The 20,296-nt window shown below is 41.5% G+C and overlaps 1 protein-coding gene across 10 annotated transcripts in view; it reads left to right on the top strand.

The window, feature by feature from the left end:
* The first annotated feature begins 1,123 nt into the window (after positions 1-1,123).
* ARL6 (ADP ribosylation factor like GTPase 6) overlaps positions 1,124-20,296 on the top strand; it is a 39,590-nt gene continuing 20,417 nt past the window's right edge. For 3 of the 10 annotated variants that reach the window (XR_006279716.1, XR_006279715.1, XM_043510125.1), the window contains exons 1-4: positions 2,189-2,457; positions 4,942-5,091; positions 7,732-7,793; positions 17,611-17,679. Coding sequence is in view for 8 of the 10 variants with exons in the window: in XM_043510125.1 (XP_043366060.1) it covers positions 4,969-5,091; positions 7,732-7,793; positions 17,611-17,679 (254 nt within the window). In the remaining 2 variants the exon portion in view is untranslated. Of the gene's footprint in view, positions 1,313-1,342; positions 1,636-2,188; positions 2,492-4,941; positions 5,092-7,731; positions 7,794-17,610; positions 17,680-20,296 lie in introns of those variants that run through there. The other 7 variants (XM_038369264.2, XM_038369228.2, XM_043510153.1 and 4 more) reach the window with 6 other exon arrangements.

The raw sequence follows: 20,296 nt of genomic DNA, 5'->3' as shown, positions 1-20,296 counted from the left end.
GCTCTCTGTACTAGGCTCTCTACTGATAAAACAGTTCAACTAAAAGTTCCTCCTTTTATATCCAAAGCCTACTGCTTGCTCCTTTTCCAACCATAAGCTTCCATAACAGCTGCGTGTTCCACTAGAACCATGGAAATTTTGACTCGGGAAGTGAAAGGGAGTGTGGGAGAGAACTTTCACAGGGGCCTGCTGTAGACTTTGGAATTCACTCATGTAAGAAATTAAAAATGACCACAGCCCTTGCCAGGTTCAGAAATAAATGCACAACTTGTACCACTGATTTCCCTTTCCCTCAGTAACGGCTGAATACTCGCACCAGGTCCATTTTTCCTGCAGGCCAAGGAAGGGTAGACGGGGTACACCTGCCCTGGTTTTAAACATCTGAAACATGTGCCGATATCACAGCTCTATCAGCTATCTGAGCAGCTAGAGTTACAGCTTTGTTGATCCTCAGTTTAGCCTCTCTGTGTGATCTTGGGTAAATCACGTAATGTCTCTGTGCCTCAGTTTCCACAGTAATGACAGCCTTAAAATGGCATATTTGGAGGCAGATTTTGAAACCCCTCCCAGTCAAGTGTTGGTTCTGATCTGAGTTTTTGCAGGCTTTTGGGTGCGTGGAGGTGGGGAAGGGAAGGGCTGTCTCCAGTGGCACCATTTCTGAAAAAGTCAGGCGCTGGCGCGGTGGAAGTTGGCTTTCCCCCTGCCCGTGTCCAAAGTCGGGCGTGGTGTGGGAGACGTAATGGGAGCACAGGCGGCAAACCAAGGTTTGGGAGGGGGGAGCAACTGCCCTCCTTTCCCCAGGCCTGTCGCTCCTGTATAAGGCGGACGACGAACCAGCAGCCCGTGTAGCCCCAGGGCTGGGAGCCGCTGCGGCAGGGCCGGAGTCGCCGAGATTCATTTCGCGCTGCGGGGCTCGGGACCTACCGGCCTCCTGCCTCTCGGCGGAGCGGCCGAGGGGGATGGGCGGAGCCAACGCCGGACGGGGCGGAGTTGCCGGAGGGCGGATGGGAGAAGGGGGCGGTGCTAGTGCCGGGGGGCGGGGCTTATGCCGGGCGCGCTGGAGGAGGGGGCGGGGCTACACGGGCGGGGACGGGAGCGGGTGGGGATTGGAAGAGGGTGGAGTAACGGGGCTTGTGGGAGGAAGGGCGGGGTCGCGTCAGGGCCGCGCGCTGGCGGCGGGGTCTCCTAGGTAACAGCGCAGGCGGCGGTTGCTGGTTGGGCCGGGGCTCTAGAAGCCCCGCCCCCCCCCACCCCCCGCGCGAGCCGCGGCGGGTCCGGTGTGCGCGGGTGGCGAGGCCGCGGCGCTGTAGGGGTGAGACAGAACCGAGCTCCCGGCCTAGGGGCGGGGCGGGAGGCTGCTGGGCGCGGCCTGGGCGGGGGGTGTCCCCGTTCCTCCCCCCGGTCAACCCTTAGCCCGCCCCGGCCGGAGCCGCGTGTGCGAGCTGCAGCCGGTCCCGCGCCGCTTGTTGCGGGGGTCGGTGCCCCCCCCCCGGGTGATGCTGGTTCCCCCCCCCCCGCGGGCACAGCGCGAGCAGAGGGGTCCTGCCCTGGTGCGCTGAGCGGCGCTGGCCTCTGCCCCGCTCCCCGCGCAGGGTGCGGGGCGGGTGCGTGGCCCTCTCCGGCGAGTGACTGCCGGTAAAATTCCTTGTTTTCACGCGACTTTCTGAAAATTTTCCTGCTTAGTTTCTTCCTGAAGATGACGTTAACGCTGTCGTTTCTCTGTTTAGCTAAGGGGAGGGCATGTCGGAGAGTGAAGGGCCGGTGTCTGGGAGTACGTTTTTCTGTGTTTATGTTCTTTAATAAAACTATAAAGTGTTATTTATGGGATGCTGCTAGAAAAAATGGCCTCGGTTTGAAACTGGGTAAGTGTACAGATCTCATTGAGGATTGTGTACTTCGTGTCCACTTTTCAGAGTAGCAGCCGTGTTAGTCTGTATTCGCAAAAAGAAAAGGAGGACTTGTGGCACCTTAGCGACTAACAAATGTATTAGAGCATAAGCTTTCGTGAGCTACAGCTCACTTCATCGCATGCATTTGGTGGGGGGAAAAAAAAAACCCCAAATGCAAACCCAAATTTTTTTCCACCAAATGCATCCGATGAAGTGAGCTGTAGCTCACGAAAGCTTATGCTCTAATAAATTTGTTAGTCTCTAAGGTGCCACAAGTCCTCCTTTTCTTTTTGTGTCCACTTGTTTGCTTTAGCGGGATAGCAAATAAAGTTTTAAGCAGTTCAGAGATTGCTTGAGAATATGCTCATCTGGCATCTAAGACTTTTGAGTCTTCTGAAGCCCCTCTCTCCTTTGTGTCATCACTCTGCACGTTTCCTGCCTGCATGGACCAGTGGGCTTAGGCAAGGGTATGGGATCTGCTTCTAAGACCTTGATAGTGTCTCCCTCCTTTGTGCCTGGGGCTGTTGCCTTTCACTGCCAGCACCATCAAGTTCCCCCAGCTATTGAGGTGTACTGCTAGGACTCTTTCCATGAATTCGCCTGTAAGTGCTTTATTGAAACACACAATGCTGTCTTACAAACAAACAAACACTGGCTTAATGTTTTGGGAGGAAAAATAATGACAAAAAATACTAGCTTCCTAGATTTTGGGCACTAACAGCATTTTTTCTGTGTCCTACATATCTTGCAACTGATTGACTTTCTTAAAACAGTAACTTTTTTTTTTCTTTCTCCTTTGGTGAAGTTAAAACCTTTGTTAATCCAGCCCTGCGGAAACCTGTCTGCTGCTGTTGCTGCTGTAAAGGCTGGCACCCAGTCCCCACTGTTGGCATTTAAATAATCCTAATCTCATTTTAGAAGTTTATACCCAATATTAAGCAATAGCACTATATTATTCTGTTAAACAATAATATTTATAATAAAATAGCTATTGCCACAATAGAGTGGCCAAGGTGAAATCACTTTAAAAAAAAAAAAAGTGAAGGTCCCAACAGCAATGTTAATTCAGCAGCATTGCTTATATGTAGTATGTTCTGTACCTGTATTTTCTTGTTCAATATGTTCTCTGATTAATATTCATGTTTATATACTTCACCATTAAATATGCCTGATGTGCGTAATGAGGATGAGTTAATGTTGGTGTTGAAAATTTGACGTTTCACGATCTTAAAAAATACATAAACATACAGTACAACTTCCATGTTTATATTAAGATTGCTATAGTAGGCTTTAGTAAAGTTAAGTTTTCAGTTTTCTAGAACATCAGTGTGTACCTTTATAGTATTTATGTTCTTTGCTCATTCTATCACCATCGGAGTGACTTTTTTATCATCAAACTATCACAAGTGACCAAGTCAGCTTTGTCATTGTACTTTACTATAGAATTTTCAACAGAAAGTATTTTTCCTCTTTGGCTACTCTTTCAGAATACAGGCAAATCTTTGTGCAGACAACAAAATGGCATGTTTTGGAGAACAGGATTCTGGACGGGTTCATTTTGACAAAGTACAAGCTTTATGGTTGTATCCAGAAATGTAAAAAGCTTTTATTTTACCAAACAGAATCAAGAAGAGCTAGAAGAAAAATGAAAATTAAACAGTTATGGCAGTTCATTGACAAACTCCTATTTGTAAAAGAAATATTGCCAATAGAAAATAAGTTAAACTACTTCAGTAGCAACTTTAATTGAGACGCATGCTGCTGAACATATAGCTACACAATATATTGGTAGAATTTCCAAAGCAGAGTGTTTCAGACACAGTACATCATAGAAATTATAAATATGTTCTAAGTAGACTTTCTACTACATCCACTTCTTGCCATGTGTACTTTAAGCTAATGTGGTGGGTAAAATAACTGTAATTTAATTTTCTTTTAAATGTGTTTAGAATAATTTAATATTTTAAAAGTTTGATCTTGGTTTTCATATTGTAAGGTGTGTTTGAGCTAATGGGGTTGAATAGTCTTTATCAGCTTTCCTTTCCTCCTCCTTCCAGCCTCCAGAAAGTTTCTTGATAATATGAATTCACCGGCAGTGTCTGGGACTGAGTTGTGTATAGTTCTGTTCTCAATACAGGGTGAAATATTTTTTCCTCCTGAAAATTCTTTTGGCATTATGTATGTTTTGTTAGAGCATCACAGACGTTCAGTGTCAATTATCACATGTTGAAATTATTCCCTGATTGTAGCTTTCAAGGACTGCCAGTTCTTAATTTTCCATATATAGTATGTCCAAGCAGATGCTGTAAGAGAATTCACAACACAAGCACCTTTTAGTCCCCCTACTGCTGAACAAAGACAATTTCTGGGCATATGTAACAATTTGGCTTCCCTTTGACAGGTAGCAGTGTGTTATGTTGTCTGGCTACATCTCTGACTAATCCATCATAATCATTTCTGTTGACAGTTAATTATTTCCTAATGTACAGTTCTTAATACCAACATAAATAACTCATTTCAGTTATGGTTTCAATTAATCATACTTTATTTACAGGTTTGGTTTCAATAACCTTCCAGTAGGTGTGTGAAAAGGCAAATGTTGTTTTGCAGAATTACAACATGAAGATTTTATGATGTAAATTGTAATGACTGGCTGGACTTCTGATAGTTTAAAATATTATATAAATCTCATTGGTGAAGTTTAGTAAAAGATAATGAAGTGCTACAGTCTTGTTGGCATTTGTATCACTAGAACACTTTGATTAATGATTCATTGGCTAGCAATACTGACAAGGACATTGGTTACTTATAACACTGTCTATATAAGCACAATCTACTTTTGTGTCAGGCTTCTTCCCTGTAATCAGCTTACACTCTATTTACTTTCAGTATTAACCAAACCTGCCGTGACGCTGCTTGTATAGGGTCTTATTCATATTGTCCTCTTAAAAGCCTGAGGACTTCTGACCCACATGCCTACTTACTGTGCTAGATCTCTGGTACCGTAACCATTTTAAATAGAGATTTCCTTTTCTGTTCTTCTGAATCACAGGTGGTCTCTGTGCATTGAATCAGAATCATGGGATTGTTTGATAAGCTAGCAGGATGGCTTGGTCTGAAGAAGAAGGAGGTTCATGTTTTGTGCCTTGGGTTGGACAATAGTGGCAAAACAACTATTATTAATAAACTTAAACCTTCAAATGTAAGTAGCCTTAGTTCACTGCTAACTCTATTACCAAATGTTACTGCAAAGTTGATGGAGGAAATAAAGTGGAGGTCTGTTTATAAGCTTAGAAAATATAATATATAAAAATCCCCCCCCCAAAAAAATAAAGCTTCAGTCCGTTTGCAAACCTCGCTTTGTGTGTGTGTGTGTGTGTGTGTGTGTGTGTGTGTATACATATTTTTAAAATAGCGTTTAAAAAACAACCACCACCACCTACTAATATGCCCTAGTGTCTTCTCAGATCACAGGATAAAGAAGGGTTTATGATGGACAGGATTAAAAGTGGGCTGTGGAAACTGTTTGTTTTTATTTTGAATAAATAAATATTACAGTTTGAAACTTTAATGGTTTGGGACAAGTACAGTTTTACTGCAACTAGCACTTGTCTGTTAACATCATTATATTTGTATTAGACTATTATTGATTAAAGATGGTGCTACATAACTAGGAAATTAAGAGTGAGAATGCAAAACTTTTTTATGGTGAATTCAGCATTGGTACTTTCCAAATTAATGGACTGTGACCATCGGATGTTCTAATCCGTTGATAAAAAGAGAGTATGAGTTCACCATCAATGTCTTGTGTAACTGAGTGTGATGAAGGGTACATACTGCTCTTTGATATGGTTTGGTGATGAACTGAATGACTTATGGAGTGACTGTACCATTGAAAACTGGAAACTTTTCCCTACCTTTTTATTTCCATACATTCAAGGATTCCGATGGGTTATGTGTAACCTGATGTAACCTTAACTGTCACTAAACATAGTTGTTTATTTGTTAACATCCTATTTTGTATTTAAATACGTATATGTATGTATTTATGAAGACTGATATCTTAAAGGAGGAGACTTTTTAGCAAAAACATGTCATATTAAGTTGCAATTTATAAAGGTACTGAGAGTCTAATGTTTCTTGTTCCAGTAATTTTGCTTCTGATAAAATGTAATTGGATCTATAAATGTAAACTAGATATCCATAAAATTACTTTTTAGCAGTGCTTAGGTGCAAGCTGCCACAACCAGCACATTATTATTTTTCTGGCTTTGTTCTCAAAAGTGATGACCTTGGGATTGTATTATAACATTTGTTTTTATAATATGCCTCAAAACAGTGCAGTATCCAGAGCATGGGTCAAGTCTTGAAGTTAGTGCTAAGATATGGCAATGATGGGCACAATAGAAAACCCTAAAATAGATAAGCTAATTATATGAGTAAAGCAAGTAGAAACTGTCTCCTCCTGTTTACTTCATCAGTCATATTATGGTAGTTATTTGTGAATGTATTGTAAAGTGAAAATATGTGATAACACTATTTTATTAATTTGTTAAAATGTAACAGATTTAATTAGATCAGCGTCCCTGAAAACTACTAATTCTGATAAATGAATTCGTTCACCTGACAAATTGCTCTGAACTGTCAGTTAATCATCAGAGTACAAAGCCAATGAATATATTACAGGCTGAGCAGTCACCTTGCTGAGAGAGCTTGAGAGAGGCATTTAAAAAAACCTCCCTTTTTACCTGCCAGCTACAATTTTGTTCTCCACTGTTTAGTTATGAAATTCAAATAAGTCATCTGTAATTTCTAGTGTAAGATACCCTTGAAGGAAGGTTGTACCTTCTATGTTCAGTGCAGAGTTGTGACCTCTTAATGATGGAATCTGTTGGCCAAACTACTTCTTGTGGTGGTGAAAATAACTTTATATAAAAATGGTTTTAAAGATCAATAAACTAAGCCAGTTTTAGTGTATATGTGGGGGAAAGCCAGTTGCTTGTAAAAATCTTTTGTAAATAAGGATTTTAGAGCCTCTTATTGTCTCAAATAACTGGACTCTTTGCAACCCTTATTTTTTCTGAAAGATTCTGTCATATTGCACCAACTTTCCAGAAAAGTTGCACTAGTAACCAGGCTTTTTGTTGAGCCGTGGTGCTCTATTTTGTTCTAACCTTCCCTTCTTTGGTAAATGTGGTAATTTCTTTGAAGTGCTCTGGTAGTTGACCAAGAACTAGGGCAACATAAGAACCTAAAATTTCAAGCTGCTGCTTCCCAATGTAAATAGCTTGTGATAAATATGTCTTCCCTTTCTATTTAAAGATGTTGAGGTGTTATATACTTCTCTTTTGGGTTGAAATTGTGACCTCCAGAGGGTAAAAATACTTGGATTCTTTGTACTCTGACCTCATCAGTAACTCTTCAACCCAGAAAGCTATCACTATCTGTGATAGTATGTTACTTAGCTCTGGTCAGTACGTAATCTGTACATAAACTATAACTTAGTTTGTTGCAAAAGCAAAGGAGTTCAGTATTAAGGCTGAAACGTCCTCAGTCCCGAGCCTTCGTCATAAGTAATACAAGGTCTCCATTTTTTTTTTTTTTTTTTTTTTTTTTGCTAGAAAATCTAAAACTTGGATCTTGAGAGAGAGGAAATCCTGGGAAAGTATGTTAAGTACCTGCCATGTCCATCCATTCTTTGTTACTCAAATGTTTCCTGAATATTATATATTGCACCAAAATTTTGGGGAATATAAGTAATTTAGAAATGAAGTTACATTTCAGTAGCTGTGTTTCTAACTTAACATGAGTTTGTAAAACATTAATTTTTTCTCTCTTTAAGGCTCAAACTCAAGACATAGTTCCAACAATAGGATTCAGTATAGAAAAATTCAAGACATCCAGGTAACACCATTTTTGTGTATGCATAGAATAGCAGAGTTGGAAGAGACCTCAGGAGGTCATCTAGTCCAATCCCCTGCTCAAAGCAGGACCAATCCCCAATTTTTCCCCCAAATCCCTAAATGGCCCCCTCAAGGATTGAACTCAGAACTGTGGGTTTAGCAGGCCAATGCTCAAACCACTGAGCTGTCCCTTTTCCCCCTCCCCAAATTAGTCTTTTTCTCTTTCAGTGTGATGTAATCAAACGTGATGATATGTGGTGGTGTAATGAAGTGTCATTTGAGTCACTCGTGTTGCTGTATCACAATATGTTGTATGTACTGGTGCTGCTCTCTAATGTGTGAAGAGGCCAATAATATTTTGCAGTATCGCATGAGAGACTTGGCTTTGATTCCTGGCCTCACTTATAGAATTAGTAGGGCTGGGACTCTACCAATTCAGTGTGTGTAGTCTTTAGGCATGTCTCAAATCACTGAATATTAATCTGTACTAGGTTAAGAAGTATCACTGAGATACTTTGAATGGATCTCAGTCTTCTCTCATTAACTGAAAAATGGTGGCTGTAGCCTTGAAAATATGAAAGTTGCATTGTTTAAAGTCAGGAAAAGGGGGGGGAAATCACTAGTTTCAAGAAGGATGGTAGACAGGCAATTGTCTCAACACACCCCACTTGTGTGTCTAAAAAAATAGAAAAAATATGGGAGAATAATGAAAGACCCCTAATGTAACTTGACGGTATTTTGAAAAAGGTGTGCAGGCAGTCTTGAAAGTAATGTGGCCTGTTGGTTGGGAGACCTGCAAGAAATTCATGAGTTTCTTGCTTGAACTTGGATGACTGAGATTGATGGGAGTAATATTTTTAATTGCTTTGGGTCACCTTATATCACCTACAAATCCCAGCATCACAGTGCTTTGACCACTGCTAGGAGAGGACACTATATATCCCTCTGTATTGCTGTCCTTTATCTGCTTTTTAGTTGGTTAGCAGGGGAGGCAGAGAGTGGCAGTCACATTTTCATACACAACAAGAATGTTTAAAATGCTTTCTTCAGCTCGTGAAAGATTTATCTGAGGTTACTATCAGAACCATTTTCCAGTATGCAAAGGGTTTGTCTACACAAGGACATTATTTTGAAATCAGGTAAGGTGTGGAATTTAAAGCACAATAGCTGCTCCCTGTGTGGCTACTGGTATTCTGGACTAAGAGTGCTTTTTTTTTTCCAGTTTAGCCTAATCCACTTCCAAAGTGGATTAATCCAAATCAGAAAAAAGCACCCTTATTTTGGAATAAGTTTCCATATAGGGAGCTATTCTGGAGTAGATATTATAAAATAGTTTATTCTGTTTTATACTAGTGAGCAACCTGCAGCTTTCCCGCTCAAGTTTCATGGTTTTATGCTAAATAAGAGAATGTGTGTATTGTGCTGGGACAGTTGTGTAGATTTGTGCAGGTGGTGAATAAGGAGTGTGTGTTGCGGGGGAGGGAATGTGTATTTGAGGTTGTGTATGCTGGTTGTGTTTTTGTGTCTGGGAGTTGTGCTGGGAGATGTGTGTTGATTTGTATAGGTGATAGTTGAGTGAATGGTTGTGGCATTTGGACCATCACTGCAGGCTCCCTCATACAACAAATGAAATTGTTGCATGCAAATTAGCTGTAGAATAAGAGTGATGATTGGTTGAGTTATTTCTATCACAATGGTCTAGAACACTTGGTATAGCATAGATTACTTCTGGGGGTATTTTGCGCATCTGCTGATGTGCAAAATTCATGTGTCCCGCATACATTTATTTATTTATTTCCCCGGGCAGAAAATACATTTCTGCCCAAGTAGTACTGCAGTTCCACCTTTCGCTCACAAGAGGCTGCTGTGGCACTAGAACAACCAGCTGCATGAATGCAGCTGGCTGTTCTGGCACCATAGCTGCCTCTGGTGGGAACAAGGTGGAACTGCAGCACTTCTTGGGCAGAATATATTTTTGGGGGGGAGGGAGTTTTGTATTAATATGCCTAGTAAGGAATTTGTCCCCCTACCCCCCAAAAATCTTTGGTCTGTATTGTTACAGACATACTTGGTGACTGAAATAAATTACCAAAATAAATGAAATTGGCATGATTTATTTGTCAACACAATATAAATATACAGAATTTTAAAATATTATGCATGTAATTTTTTGGTGCAGAATTTCCCCAGGAGTAATATATGTATGCCTTGCTGTAGCTATACACTCCATATATGTAAAAGTCAAAATGGCTGAGAACTTAAATACTGAACTGTAACAGACTGTGAGACTCAGTGATGATTCAGCCTCATGATATTCTGAACAAAAAAAGCTCTCAACCATGCTTGTAGATGTTTCCGTCACTTTACACTGATTCAACAGACCGGTTAGGCTTCAGAATGACACACACTGACAGTTCCTGGAATCTTATTATTTAGATAGGTTCTTATACCATGCTCATCACCATAGTACCTGAGTTCCTTACAGCAGTGCATTAAGCCATGTGATCGCACATCAGTCATGTAGTGTTTGTTCTCTCATCCTCTCCCAGGTGGAGAAGTGTGTGAAGCGGAGTGTCTTGTTTTGGTAAGGCTTTAGGGTTATTGTTTTGTTTTGGGATTTTTGCTTGAATATATGTGGTGGTGTTGGTGGTTATGTTTGAGAAGACAAGCACAAAGAATGCATTTGGCACTTAGAGTGAAAGGTGGTGAGGTTTGTGATGGTCCTTAGTTTATGAAGGATTTCATTCCACAGTTTCAGACTGGCCCCTCAGAAAGTTGTCTGCCCGACAGAGAAGCTTTATTTAGTCTTATTGTAGAAAGTTGCCTTGTGCCAGAGGAGCTTAGTTATTGACCACAGTCACAGAGAGTAGAGGGCAGCTTTGATGTATTCATGGTGATCTGTGTTTATTGAGAAATGTACTTACTAATCAAAGTTTCCTAAGTGCTGAAGGCTTCATGCCCTAGTGTATCACTATCACATTGTTGTAGTCTGGCTGAGAAGTGATGAAGGCATGAATAAGAGAGGCCAGGTAATCATTCACCAGGATGCTTCCAAGTCTCCTAATCAACTGAAGCTGATAGAAAACATACATCACAAATGCTGTTATGTGAGAGCTTAGCATCAGCAAGGAATCCAAGAGTTCTTCCAAACTACAGATCAAATTAATGAATTCTGCATAAGCCCCTTCAAGTAAAGAAGACTGCATTGTGGCTGCAAATTCCTCAAAATGTTTTCTTCTGCCTGCCAGCATCACTTCTGTCTTTCTCAGGTTTATTAAGCTTGAGCCAACTGTTCATCCATTAGCTGTCCAGTCACTGGGCTATCTTGGTGATAGTGGTGTGTGTGATGCTGTATGATTGAAATATGACCATTAATATTGCCACTGTTAGACAATTGCAACAAATCTTGTACAAAGCATGTCATGCAAGATGTCAAAGGAAAAGTTATGATTTGCTGAGTTGGATTATCATGTTTATATTCATGTATCATTTTTGTATCTGAATTTATAAATATTGACTATATACTGGCATCTTACATATGAGCTGTATTCCTGGGCACCACCTACCAGATAAGATTTACATCTAGTACTCCTGGGGGGATTCTGTGTGCCTGCAGAAATCGCACCCCCCACCCCTCAGAATTCCTGTGCTTCCCCACAGAAAATGGCCAAGAAGCAAAGGGAATCCACGGGAGGGGGGTGGCGGGTGACCATTGGCGCTGTTTGGGGGGGGATTGCCCCCCTCCAAACAGAGGCAAGGCATGGGGGAGCACACAGGGTTATGTGCCACTGCCTCCCCTCATTTCTGCAAGTGCAGAGTTGCCCAGCTGAAGGAGGTTGCCTCTCGGCTCCACTGACTCTGCAGCTGAAGGCTGCCTCCTGAGTCTTAGTGAAAGTCATGCTCCTCTTCTGTGTGCTGGGAGCCTTCCTGTTTTCTGTGCAACAGTGAGTGCCTGCAGTGGGGTTGGGGAAGTGTGGGTCAGGGAAATGAGGGAAGGGGTGGTGGGTGGGGAGAAGAGGTAGTGGGGAAGGAAGAGGATGAATAGGGTAAGGGGAGGGGAATGAGGGGTGGGGCTGGAGAAGAAAAAGGGATAGGGTAATTGCAAACCTGGCATGTGGCATCCCCTACACAGCAGCTGGGGTTCTCCCATTAAGCAGGCCCATTGGACCCCTCCGAGCTCCCCACACTCATACCCTCACCTTTCGGATCCCCAATCAGCTGCACCTGGACCCCTTACTGAGACCCCACACCCAGTCTCTTCCCTGCTGAGCCCCAACCACCTTCACTTAGATCCCCCATAGAGTCCATTGCCCCTGCGACCGGAACCCCCAACAAGCCCCTGTGCATCCAGATCTCCCATTGAGCCACCAGCACCCAGATTGCCCCACACCTGGATCCCCCCCACATCAAGTCCCTCCACACTTGAATCCTGCTGGGCTGAGCCTGCCCACCCACACCTGGTACAGAGGGTCAGGGCCCTGGGGTATTTCTGGGGCAAGCCCAGCTCTTGCACTGTGTTGGTGTCAGGTGCAGCCTCACTGCTGAGTCCTTGTACCGAGGGCTTCAGGGTGATATCTGACCTCAATACAGCCAGTGGCCAGTGCTCCCCACTGCTATGCTGGAGCTACGTTTTTTTAATTTACAAATAAAATTTGCAGAATTTAAAATATTGTGCACATAACTTTTTTTAATTTTTTGGTGCAGAATTCCCACAGGAGTAATCCAAATAGACAGCTTTGTATTGATGGCCCATCAGACACTTAGCTCTCATAATGGGCCACAGAAGAAACACATTTTGCCCCAATAGCTCCTCCTGCAGATACTTCGTGCTCCAAGAGGCCAATGGCTACCCCCTGTGAGTCATCAAGCCATGTAAAGACAAGTGATATACTCATGTGACCCTGGACTCCATCTTGTGCCAGTAACTTTCCACAGACAGGGCTATGAGCTTTGTTTGAAACAGAAAATTTCCAGGCACATGGCAAAGAGTATAAAAGACCCCTGGGATGACTTCATTTTGCCTCTTTCCTGCTCTGATTTTCTGGATTGTGGATTTACAGCTAAAAGGAGCATATTGGACTTGGACTGAGGACCTTCCAATCTTTTGAAAGTTATCAGAGAAACCTTACAAGCCAGCAGTCTATAACATCACTGCTCCAAACCTGATATCAAAACATTGCAGTTATTGTATGTACATGATCTACTAGCCATTTTAACTCTCCTTTTTTTTTTGTTGTTAAACCTTATAAATTTGTTAGTCTCTAAGGTGCCACAAGTACTCCTTTTCTTTAGATTTTAATTACTAAAGGATTGGCAGCAGCGTGATTATTGGGTAAGATCTAGAACCAGTGTTGATTGGACTATTACATGTTTGAAGGAAGAAGGGAAGATTCCTTCTCTGAATGATACATTGGCTATTTTGGTCAGGACAGGAGTGGCACCAAATGCTAGTGGCACCAAGCCAATGCTAGTGGCAAGAGGGGCATGGGTTGGATTCTCAAGTCTTGGGTTGACTCCTTTTGGAGTATCCAGAACTTCTTGATGAGCAAATATACTGAACTGTGGGAGTGCAGGTGGAGTGGATCCATGCTGTTTAAGAAGACTTTCCAAATGAATTTTTCAGAAAACGATACTGGTGCAGGTTGTAGGCACTCAAAGTTGGTAAAGCAGTTTGCCACCCTGGATAGCTCCTTGGGGCTGGATGTGACGGCTTCAGTGGAGGCTGATAGGAAGGTTCTCTTGGCCTGTAATACAGCCCAACACCGGTTTTGAGGAATTTATTATGTTTGGTCCCATGTGTATCAGCCTTTATTTCTCACCATTTTTGTGCTTGAGTTTCCATCCCTCTTTTCGTCCGGCACACAGTGTCAGAAAACCAATCAGATCCATGTGGGTGATTAGTAGGCAGGGGCTGTTTGGGGCCAGTATGTCAATGGTTGAATATAATATACAATGATGATGACTCACCTGGTCTTTGACTCGCTGCCCTGTGGATGGAGTGCTGTTGTCCTTTAGCAGGCTTTGGAATTTATTGGAGTATGAGTGTCTTTTTGGTCAAATCAGGATTACTGGTCATTCATGTTGCCGGCGAGCTAGAAGCTCTGTGACCACTTTAAAGAGGCCATGGCCCATCCAGTTCAGTGGCTGGGTTGTGATGACTTCTGTCTTGACATACAGGCTCCAGCTCAGGTTCAGAGTAAACCAGCTGCTTGGATTAGATCTGAAATGACCAATGAAACTCCTAGGAAGGCAAGTGAGGTGATGAGTTTTGGGGCTTTTGCCTTGTAGTCTTGTTGATTTTGTTGATGTCAAATGATGAGTAGTCTGGGGGTGTTTCAGCATGGTATCTGAGCTCCTTTATGAATCCTTGAGTCTGCAGTGGCCTGTAAACTAGCATAAAATCTGTTAGTTTTGGCTCTGGTTTCTAGCATCACATCTATGAATTTGAATAAAGTTGTCTTTCTTGAGGGACCTCTGCATTTGAGGTTTGCAGAGAAGATTAATACAGTGCTGCCTGCCTTCTTGTCTTGTTTTGTGACATACTGATTATCCTGGAGGAATGGGGTGGACTAGCACAGGGCTCCTGGTATCATCTAGATAGGTCTCAGTGATGCAGCTTTTTTCAGGTGCTTCATCGCTGACATGGTCACATGTTTTGGGTTTGTTTGTTTTTTGCTATGGCAGATCTTGCAATAATCAGCATCATAGAATATCAGGGTTGGAAGGGACCTCAGGAGGTCATCTAGTCCAACCCCCTGCTCAAAACAGGACCAATCCCCAACTAAATCATCCCAGCCAGGGCTTTGTCAAGCCTGACCTTAAAAACTTGGAAGGAAGGAGATTCCACCACCTACCTAGGTAACGCATTCCAGTGTTTCACCACCCTCCTAGTGAAAAAGTTTTCCCTAATATCCAACCTAACCCTCCCCCACTGCAACTTGAGACCATTACTCCTCCTTCTGTCATCTGCTACCACTGAGAACAGTCTAGATCCATCCTCTTTGGAACCCCCTTTCAGGTAGAATCATAGAATATCAGGGTTGGAAGGGACCTCAGGAGGTCATCTAGTCCAACCCCCTACTCAAAGCAGGGCCAATCCCCAATTTTTGCCCCAGATCCCAAAATGGCCCCCTCAAGGATTGAACTCTCAACCCTGGGTTTGCAGGCCAATGCTCAAATCACTGAGCTATCCCCCCCCCCCCATTCTTCTCTTCCGCAGACTAAACAATCCCAGTTCCCTCAGCCTCTCCTCATAAGTCATGTGTTCCAGTCCCCTAATCATTTTTGTTGCCCTCCGCTGAACTTTTTCCAATATTTCCACATCCTTCTTGTAGTGTGGAGCCCAAAACTGGACACAGTACTCCAGATGAGGCCTCACCAATGTCGAATAGAGTGGAACGATCACGTCCCTCGATCTGCTGGCAGTGCCCCTACTTATACATCCCAAAATGCCATTGGCCTTCTTGGCAACAAGGGCACACTGTTGACTCGTATCCAGCTTCTCGTCTACTGTAACTCCTAGGTCCTTTTCTGCAGAACTGCTTCCTAGCCATTCAGTCCCTAGTCTGTAGTGGTGCATGGGATTCTTCTGTCCTAAGTGCAGGACTCTGCACTTGTCCTTGTTGAACCTCATCAGATTTCTTTTGGCCCAATCCTCTAATTTGTCTAGGTCCCTCTGTATCCTATCTCTACCCTCCAGCATATCTACCTCTCCTCCCAGTTTAGTGTCATTTGCAAACTTGCTGAGGGTGCAATCCACATCATCCTCCAGATCATTTATGAAGATATTGAACAAAACCGACCTGAGGACCGACCCTTGGGGCACTCCGCTTGATACCGGCTGCCAACTAGACATGGAGCCATTGATCACTACCCGTTGAGCCCAACAATTTAGCCAGCTTTTTATCCACCTTATAGTCCATTCATCCAGCCCATACTACGTCAACTTGCTGGCAAGAATACTGTGGGAGACCGTGTCGAAAGCTTTGCTAAAGTCAAGGAACAACACGTCCACTGCTTTCCCCTCATCCACAGAGACAGTTATCTCGTCATAGAAGGCAATTAGATTAGTCAGGCATGACTTGCCCTTGGTGAATCCATGCTGATTGTTCCTGATCACTTTCCTCTCCTCTAAGTGCTTCAGAATTGATTCCTTGAGGACATCCTCCATGATTTTTCCAGGGACTGAGGTCAGTTTTAGTTTGTGTGGTTTGTGCTGTCTGCTTTTGACCTGTTCCTAGATAATGATCCTGTGCAGTGTATGGGTGATAGATGTCTGGAATCTAGTTTCTTATGTCTGCTCTTTTGTTTTCTTGGGCTGTTCCTCCAAATTTGAACAGTGACAAGTGAAGTGGATTATGTCATGGAAGGGTCCAAGTTAAGGAACAGTTGTCTTGTTTGCTAGATGCTAGAGGAAAGGCAGATCTGTTGTATATCTTTTTGGTGCAGCAACCTGCTTGACTCCTTGGAATGGGTGGAGCTGGAGTAGGGGTGGGTGTGCTGGAAATGTGGTGGCATAACAACAGTGGAAATATTATTGCCACTATCATTACCAGGTAAGCTTGAGCCCCACAAGAGAAAACGTCAATGTGATCAGATATCCATTTTCTCGAAATACATTGTCAGCGTTGTGACACCCTCAGTTGCTTTTACTTTCTTTGGGAGGGTGATGGTACTTACCATTTAATCACTCAGTATCATGTCTGAGTAAGGTATATAGTGGCCTTCTGACCAGCAGGTAGTGGTGAAGGTGAAGAAGCAGGGCTGGGGCTCAGGGATCCTTCTTTGTAAGAAGAGAGCCTTGTTCATGGGGGTGGTTCCTGTGTTGAGGGGCTAGGAGAGCATTCAGAGCTTCACTTTCCCCTTTTAGAAAATCTTCATTTCTATTTCTAAATTTTCAAGAAGTGAAAAGTGACCAGAGGTCCCTCTCCTGCTGCTTCCTGTGGTGCTGGCCATGTGTGGGGCTTGCTGGAGCTGGTCCCTGCTACTGTGTGCTGCTGCAGAGTGGGAGGAAAGAGTGGTTTAGAGGGGTTAGAGACCTGGCTCCTTCCAGGACCCTAAGGAACCTGGTCAGTTTCCCTCTGTAGACAATCCCTAATACTGAACTTAATACAAATAATGTCAGTAGGCTAGCTTTGCCCACATTTTACTTAGTTTAATTTATATGGATGATACTTATTTGATTCCACAAGTTGATCAAAATGTTGTTTTGTAACGCTTTCATAAGTGGACTTACAATTGTGCTTAGTGTTTGGGTTAAATGTTGAAGCTACAGTAGATCACTTAACTGCTTGGGGAAACCCAATAGTACTTAAGTTTTGAGCAAATTAAAATATTACATTGTAAGAATTCTTTCTTAAAGGATAGTTCTTCCCACTGAAGCCAATGAAAGCCATCTGTGCATATTAAAGGCATGCCATGAAATTTAAAAATCACATTTCTATCTGAATTTTATTTACCTACTATTACACCGTTGCTGTAATTGATTGATATACAGAAAACACACTTCACTCCCCATTTTTTCAGGTTGTTTGTTTTTTGTATTTGACACTACTGTGTGTAGTCAGTTTCCCTGTTTTTTTTGTGGGGGGTCTTTCACACAGCAGAAGGAGGAAGAGAAAACACTTTTTTTTTAAATGGGAAATTGTACAACCACAAAAACTGGCAGGAAAGCTTTGGGGTCATGTCAGAAGTTTTTATTTTGATTTTTTTTTTTAAATTTACTATGTTTTAAGTTGATTGTCCATTTAAAAGTGTTAAAATAAGGAAAATATATTTTTTTCTATGGGAACTGTATCTCACTCTTTTTTTCTTTTCAGTTTGTCTTTCACAGTGTTTGACATGTCCGGTCAAGGCAGATACAGAAACCTGTGGGAACATTACTACAAGTGAGTAATTTTTTATTTTAAAACATTGCTGTTAATAGTAGCTACATTTTTTAAAAATCTAGACAGATATAACTTGTTATAAAAGCTGGGAGTTGATAATGATAGACAAATTTGGACTGGAAATAAGGTGCACCTTTTTAAGTGAGGGTATTTAACCATTGGCACAACAATTGTTGTGGTGGATTCTCCATGACCAGAAAACTTTAAATCAAGATTTGATCTTTCTCTAGAAGGTATGCTCTAGTTCAAACAGGAATTAATTCATGGAAGGCCGATAGCATTTGTTATACAGGAGGTTGAACTAGATGATCACAATGGTCCCATATGGTTTTATAATGTATGAAAATTAGAAGTGTGGTTTTACCAGCCTCTTTGATTATTATTAGTCCTAAAATTTATAATGATGGCTTTATAAGCAGCTTAGATGAGTCGTGAAGGAGTGTGGTTCTTATGCTGCTACTGTTACTAAGAATATTGTTCTTAAACAAAGGTTTAAGCAACATCCCACTTCTAAACTAATTGGCTTGGAGTTATCCAGTGCTTTATAATGGTTATAGTAGTCTCATTAAGTATTCTTGTACTGAGACATCAAACTTTGTGTTGGATCTAGCTGTGTGTTTGTTTCTGATTAAACCACAATACTTGTTGCAGGTTTATACTGGATTGTTAGTATGAATAATTCAAAACATATCTCACTTAGAACAATAAAACATTGGATGGGGAGCATGTGGAAATAGAAAATAAGGAGATTTATGAACAGTTGGTAACAAGCATATGTATGAGGATTGGTTGTTAGTTTACTGAGAGCAGTGTAGAAAAGGAGAGATTTGAACACTTTTTAAAAAAAAAAATGGGGAATCAGAGGTTAGAGGTTGGATATCTTATCGTTTTCCTGACATTCATATCCACTTTATGGGGCATGGATGATCCTAAAAGATGCTGATTTACTGCTGGCTTTATAGACAATCGTAATGCAAAGCTTCAAAGAATGAGGCATCTATGTAATTATCAGGGTACTAACAAATTTTATGCCTTTTATGCTATATGTTGTGGCAAAAATCAAATAAATGCGCTTAATAAAATTGTGCTGTTTTGGCATATGCCCTATTCAGATTTTTTCCATTTTATTTCTTGCTGATAATAAATTTTAAACTCTCTTTTAGTGATTTCTATCTTCTAAACTACTCTGTTATCATTCATGTGAATATGAAGGCCAATAGTGAGCAAGACAAAAGTAACCTGAATTCTCGATTTTGAATGCTTGAATTTTGCTGTAATATACTTTATTTTTCCTCTTCCTCCTTTTTTTTTTTAAATTGGGAATTAACATAGAGGGTTTTTCCTACAAAAATTAAATGGCAGTTTGAGAAATTGTCAGGTAGATGGGTATTTTGTAAATTTGCATTAGGGCTGGGATTTTCAAAGCAGCCTAAGGCTGTTAGGTGCAGGATTTGGATGGAATTTGGATGCCAGATTCCCAGAAGCTGCTTTGAAAATTCCAGTCAAAGTGTGTGATAGGAGGATCACCTCAATGCCAGTTTTTAATACAGTGATGTGCTATGTGGCAGAAAATCAGTGTGCGTGCAACTGGTTAGTTTTAATTTGTATCATGTCCACAGTTTAAGAGTATAGTTTCTTACAGTAACACTGACACTACAGTGCACCCTAATATCAATATCCTCCCTATCCACTGCAGTTTTTTTATTTATATGGGATTTAATTCCAGTTAAAAGTAGCATACAGAAAAGCAATATAATAAACTAATAAAGATAGGCAAGACTGCAAGTACAGAAAAATGGCTAAGTTAATCTATAGGTCTGATCTAGAACTTGTGCACATAAGTAAGTTCTTCCAGGTACTTGACACTTGCACTTTTTTCATATCTGGCTTACACCTCTCTCTTCAAGGGTACATAAACAACTTGAAATCTGATTTAATGATGCATGTAGTATCTTGACTCTTGAGTATTGTCCCTGTTACTGGTCAGTTTGGTTTTTTGTATGTGTCTGTGAGACCTAGGAGAATCTTGTTTCTTTGTAAGTAAATATATGCTATAATTGTAACTTCACTATAGTACTGTTGTACCTGCTGTTAACACTTTATTTGAGTAGTTTTAGACATGCTGGAACATTCACAACAAATATTAAGCATTTGCTTACAGTTTATTTAGATTTTTATGCAATACACACCAATAAATGTGGGCCTAGTCATCCAATCTTAACTTGGCCAAATTTCCCACTCTTTGATTGCAGTGGTAGGCGATCAAGAATGCAGGATTGGGTTGTATTGTGGAGATGAGAGGGAAGAACATACTGATAGCTGACCTTCAAGGAAGATTAGGATGCAGAGAAAAAGATTACAAAAATTTAAATAAAATGCAAAACTAAGTATAGGGGTTTCTTGTATACAGTTCAGAAAATCCATTGATACTGTTATAAACATTTTCAATTTTCCCTTTATTAGAAAGCAAAAATAACTCTCAATATTAAGTCTTCAAAGTCACTAGTTGAATCGGCTATGCATACTGAAAGTGTTTCTGCATTCTTCAAGATACCAATGGTTTATACCAGAGGTTCTCAAACTGTGGTCCGTGGACCACCAGTGGTCCACAAGCTCC

The sequence above is a fragment of the Dermochelys coriacea genome, chromosome 1 (assembly GCF_009764565.3).
Source record: "Dermochelys coriacea isolate rDerCor1 chromosome 1, rDerCor1.pri.v4, whole genome shotgun sequence".
NCBI lineage: Eukaryota > Metazoa > Chordata > Testudines > Dermochelyidae > Dermochelys > Dermochelys coriacea.
The sequence above is the reverse complement of the archived record's forward strand: the minus strand, read 5'-3'. Positions and strand labels throughout refer to the sequence as shown.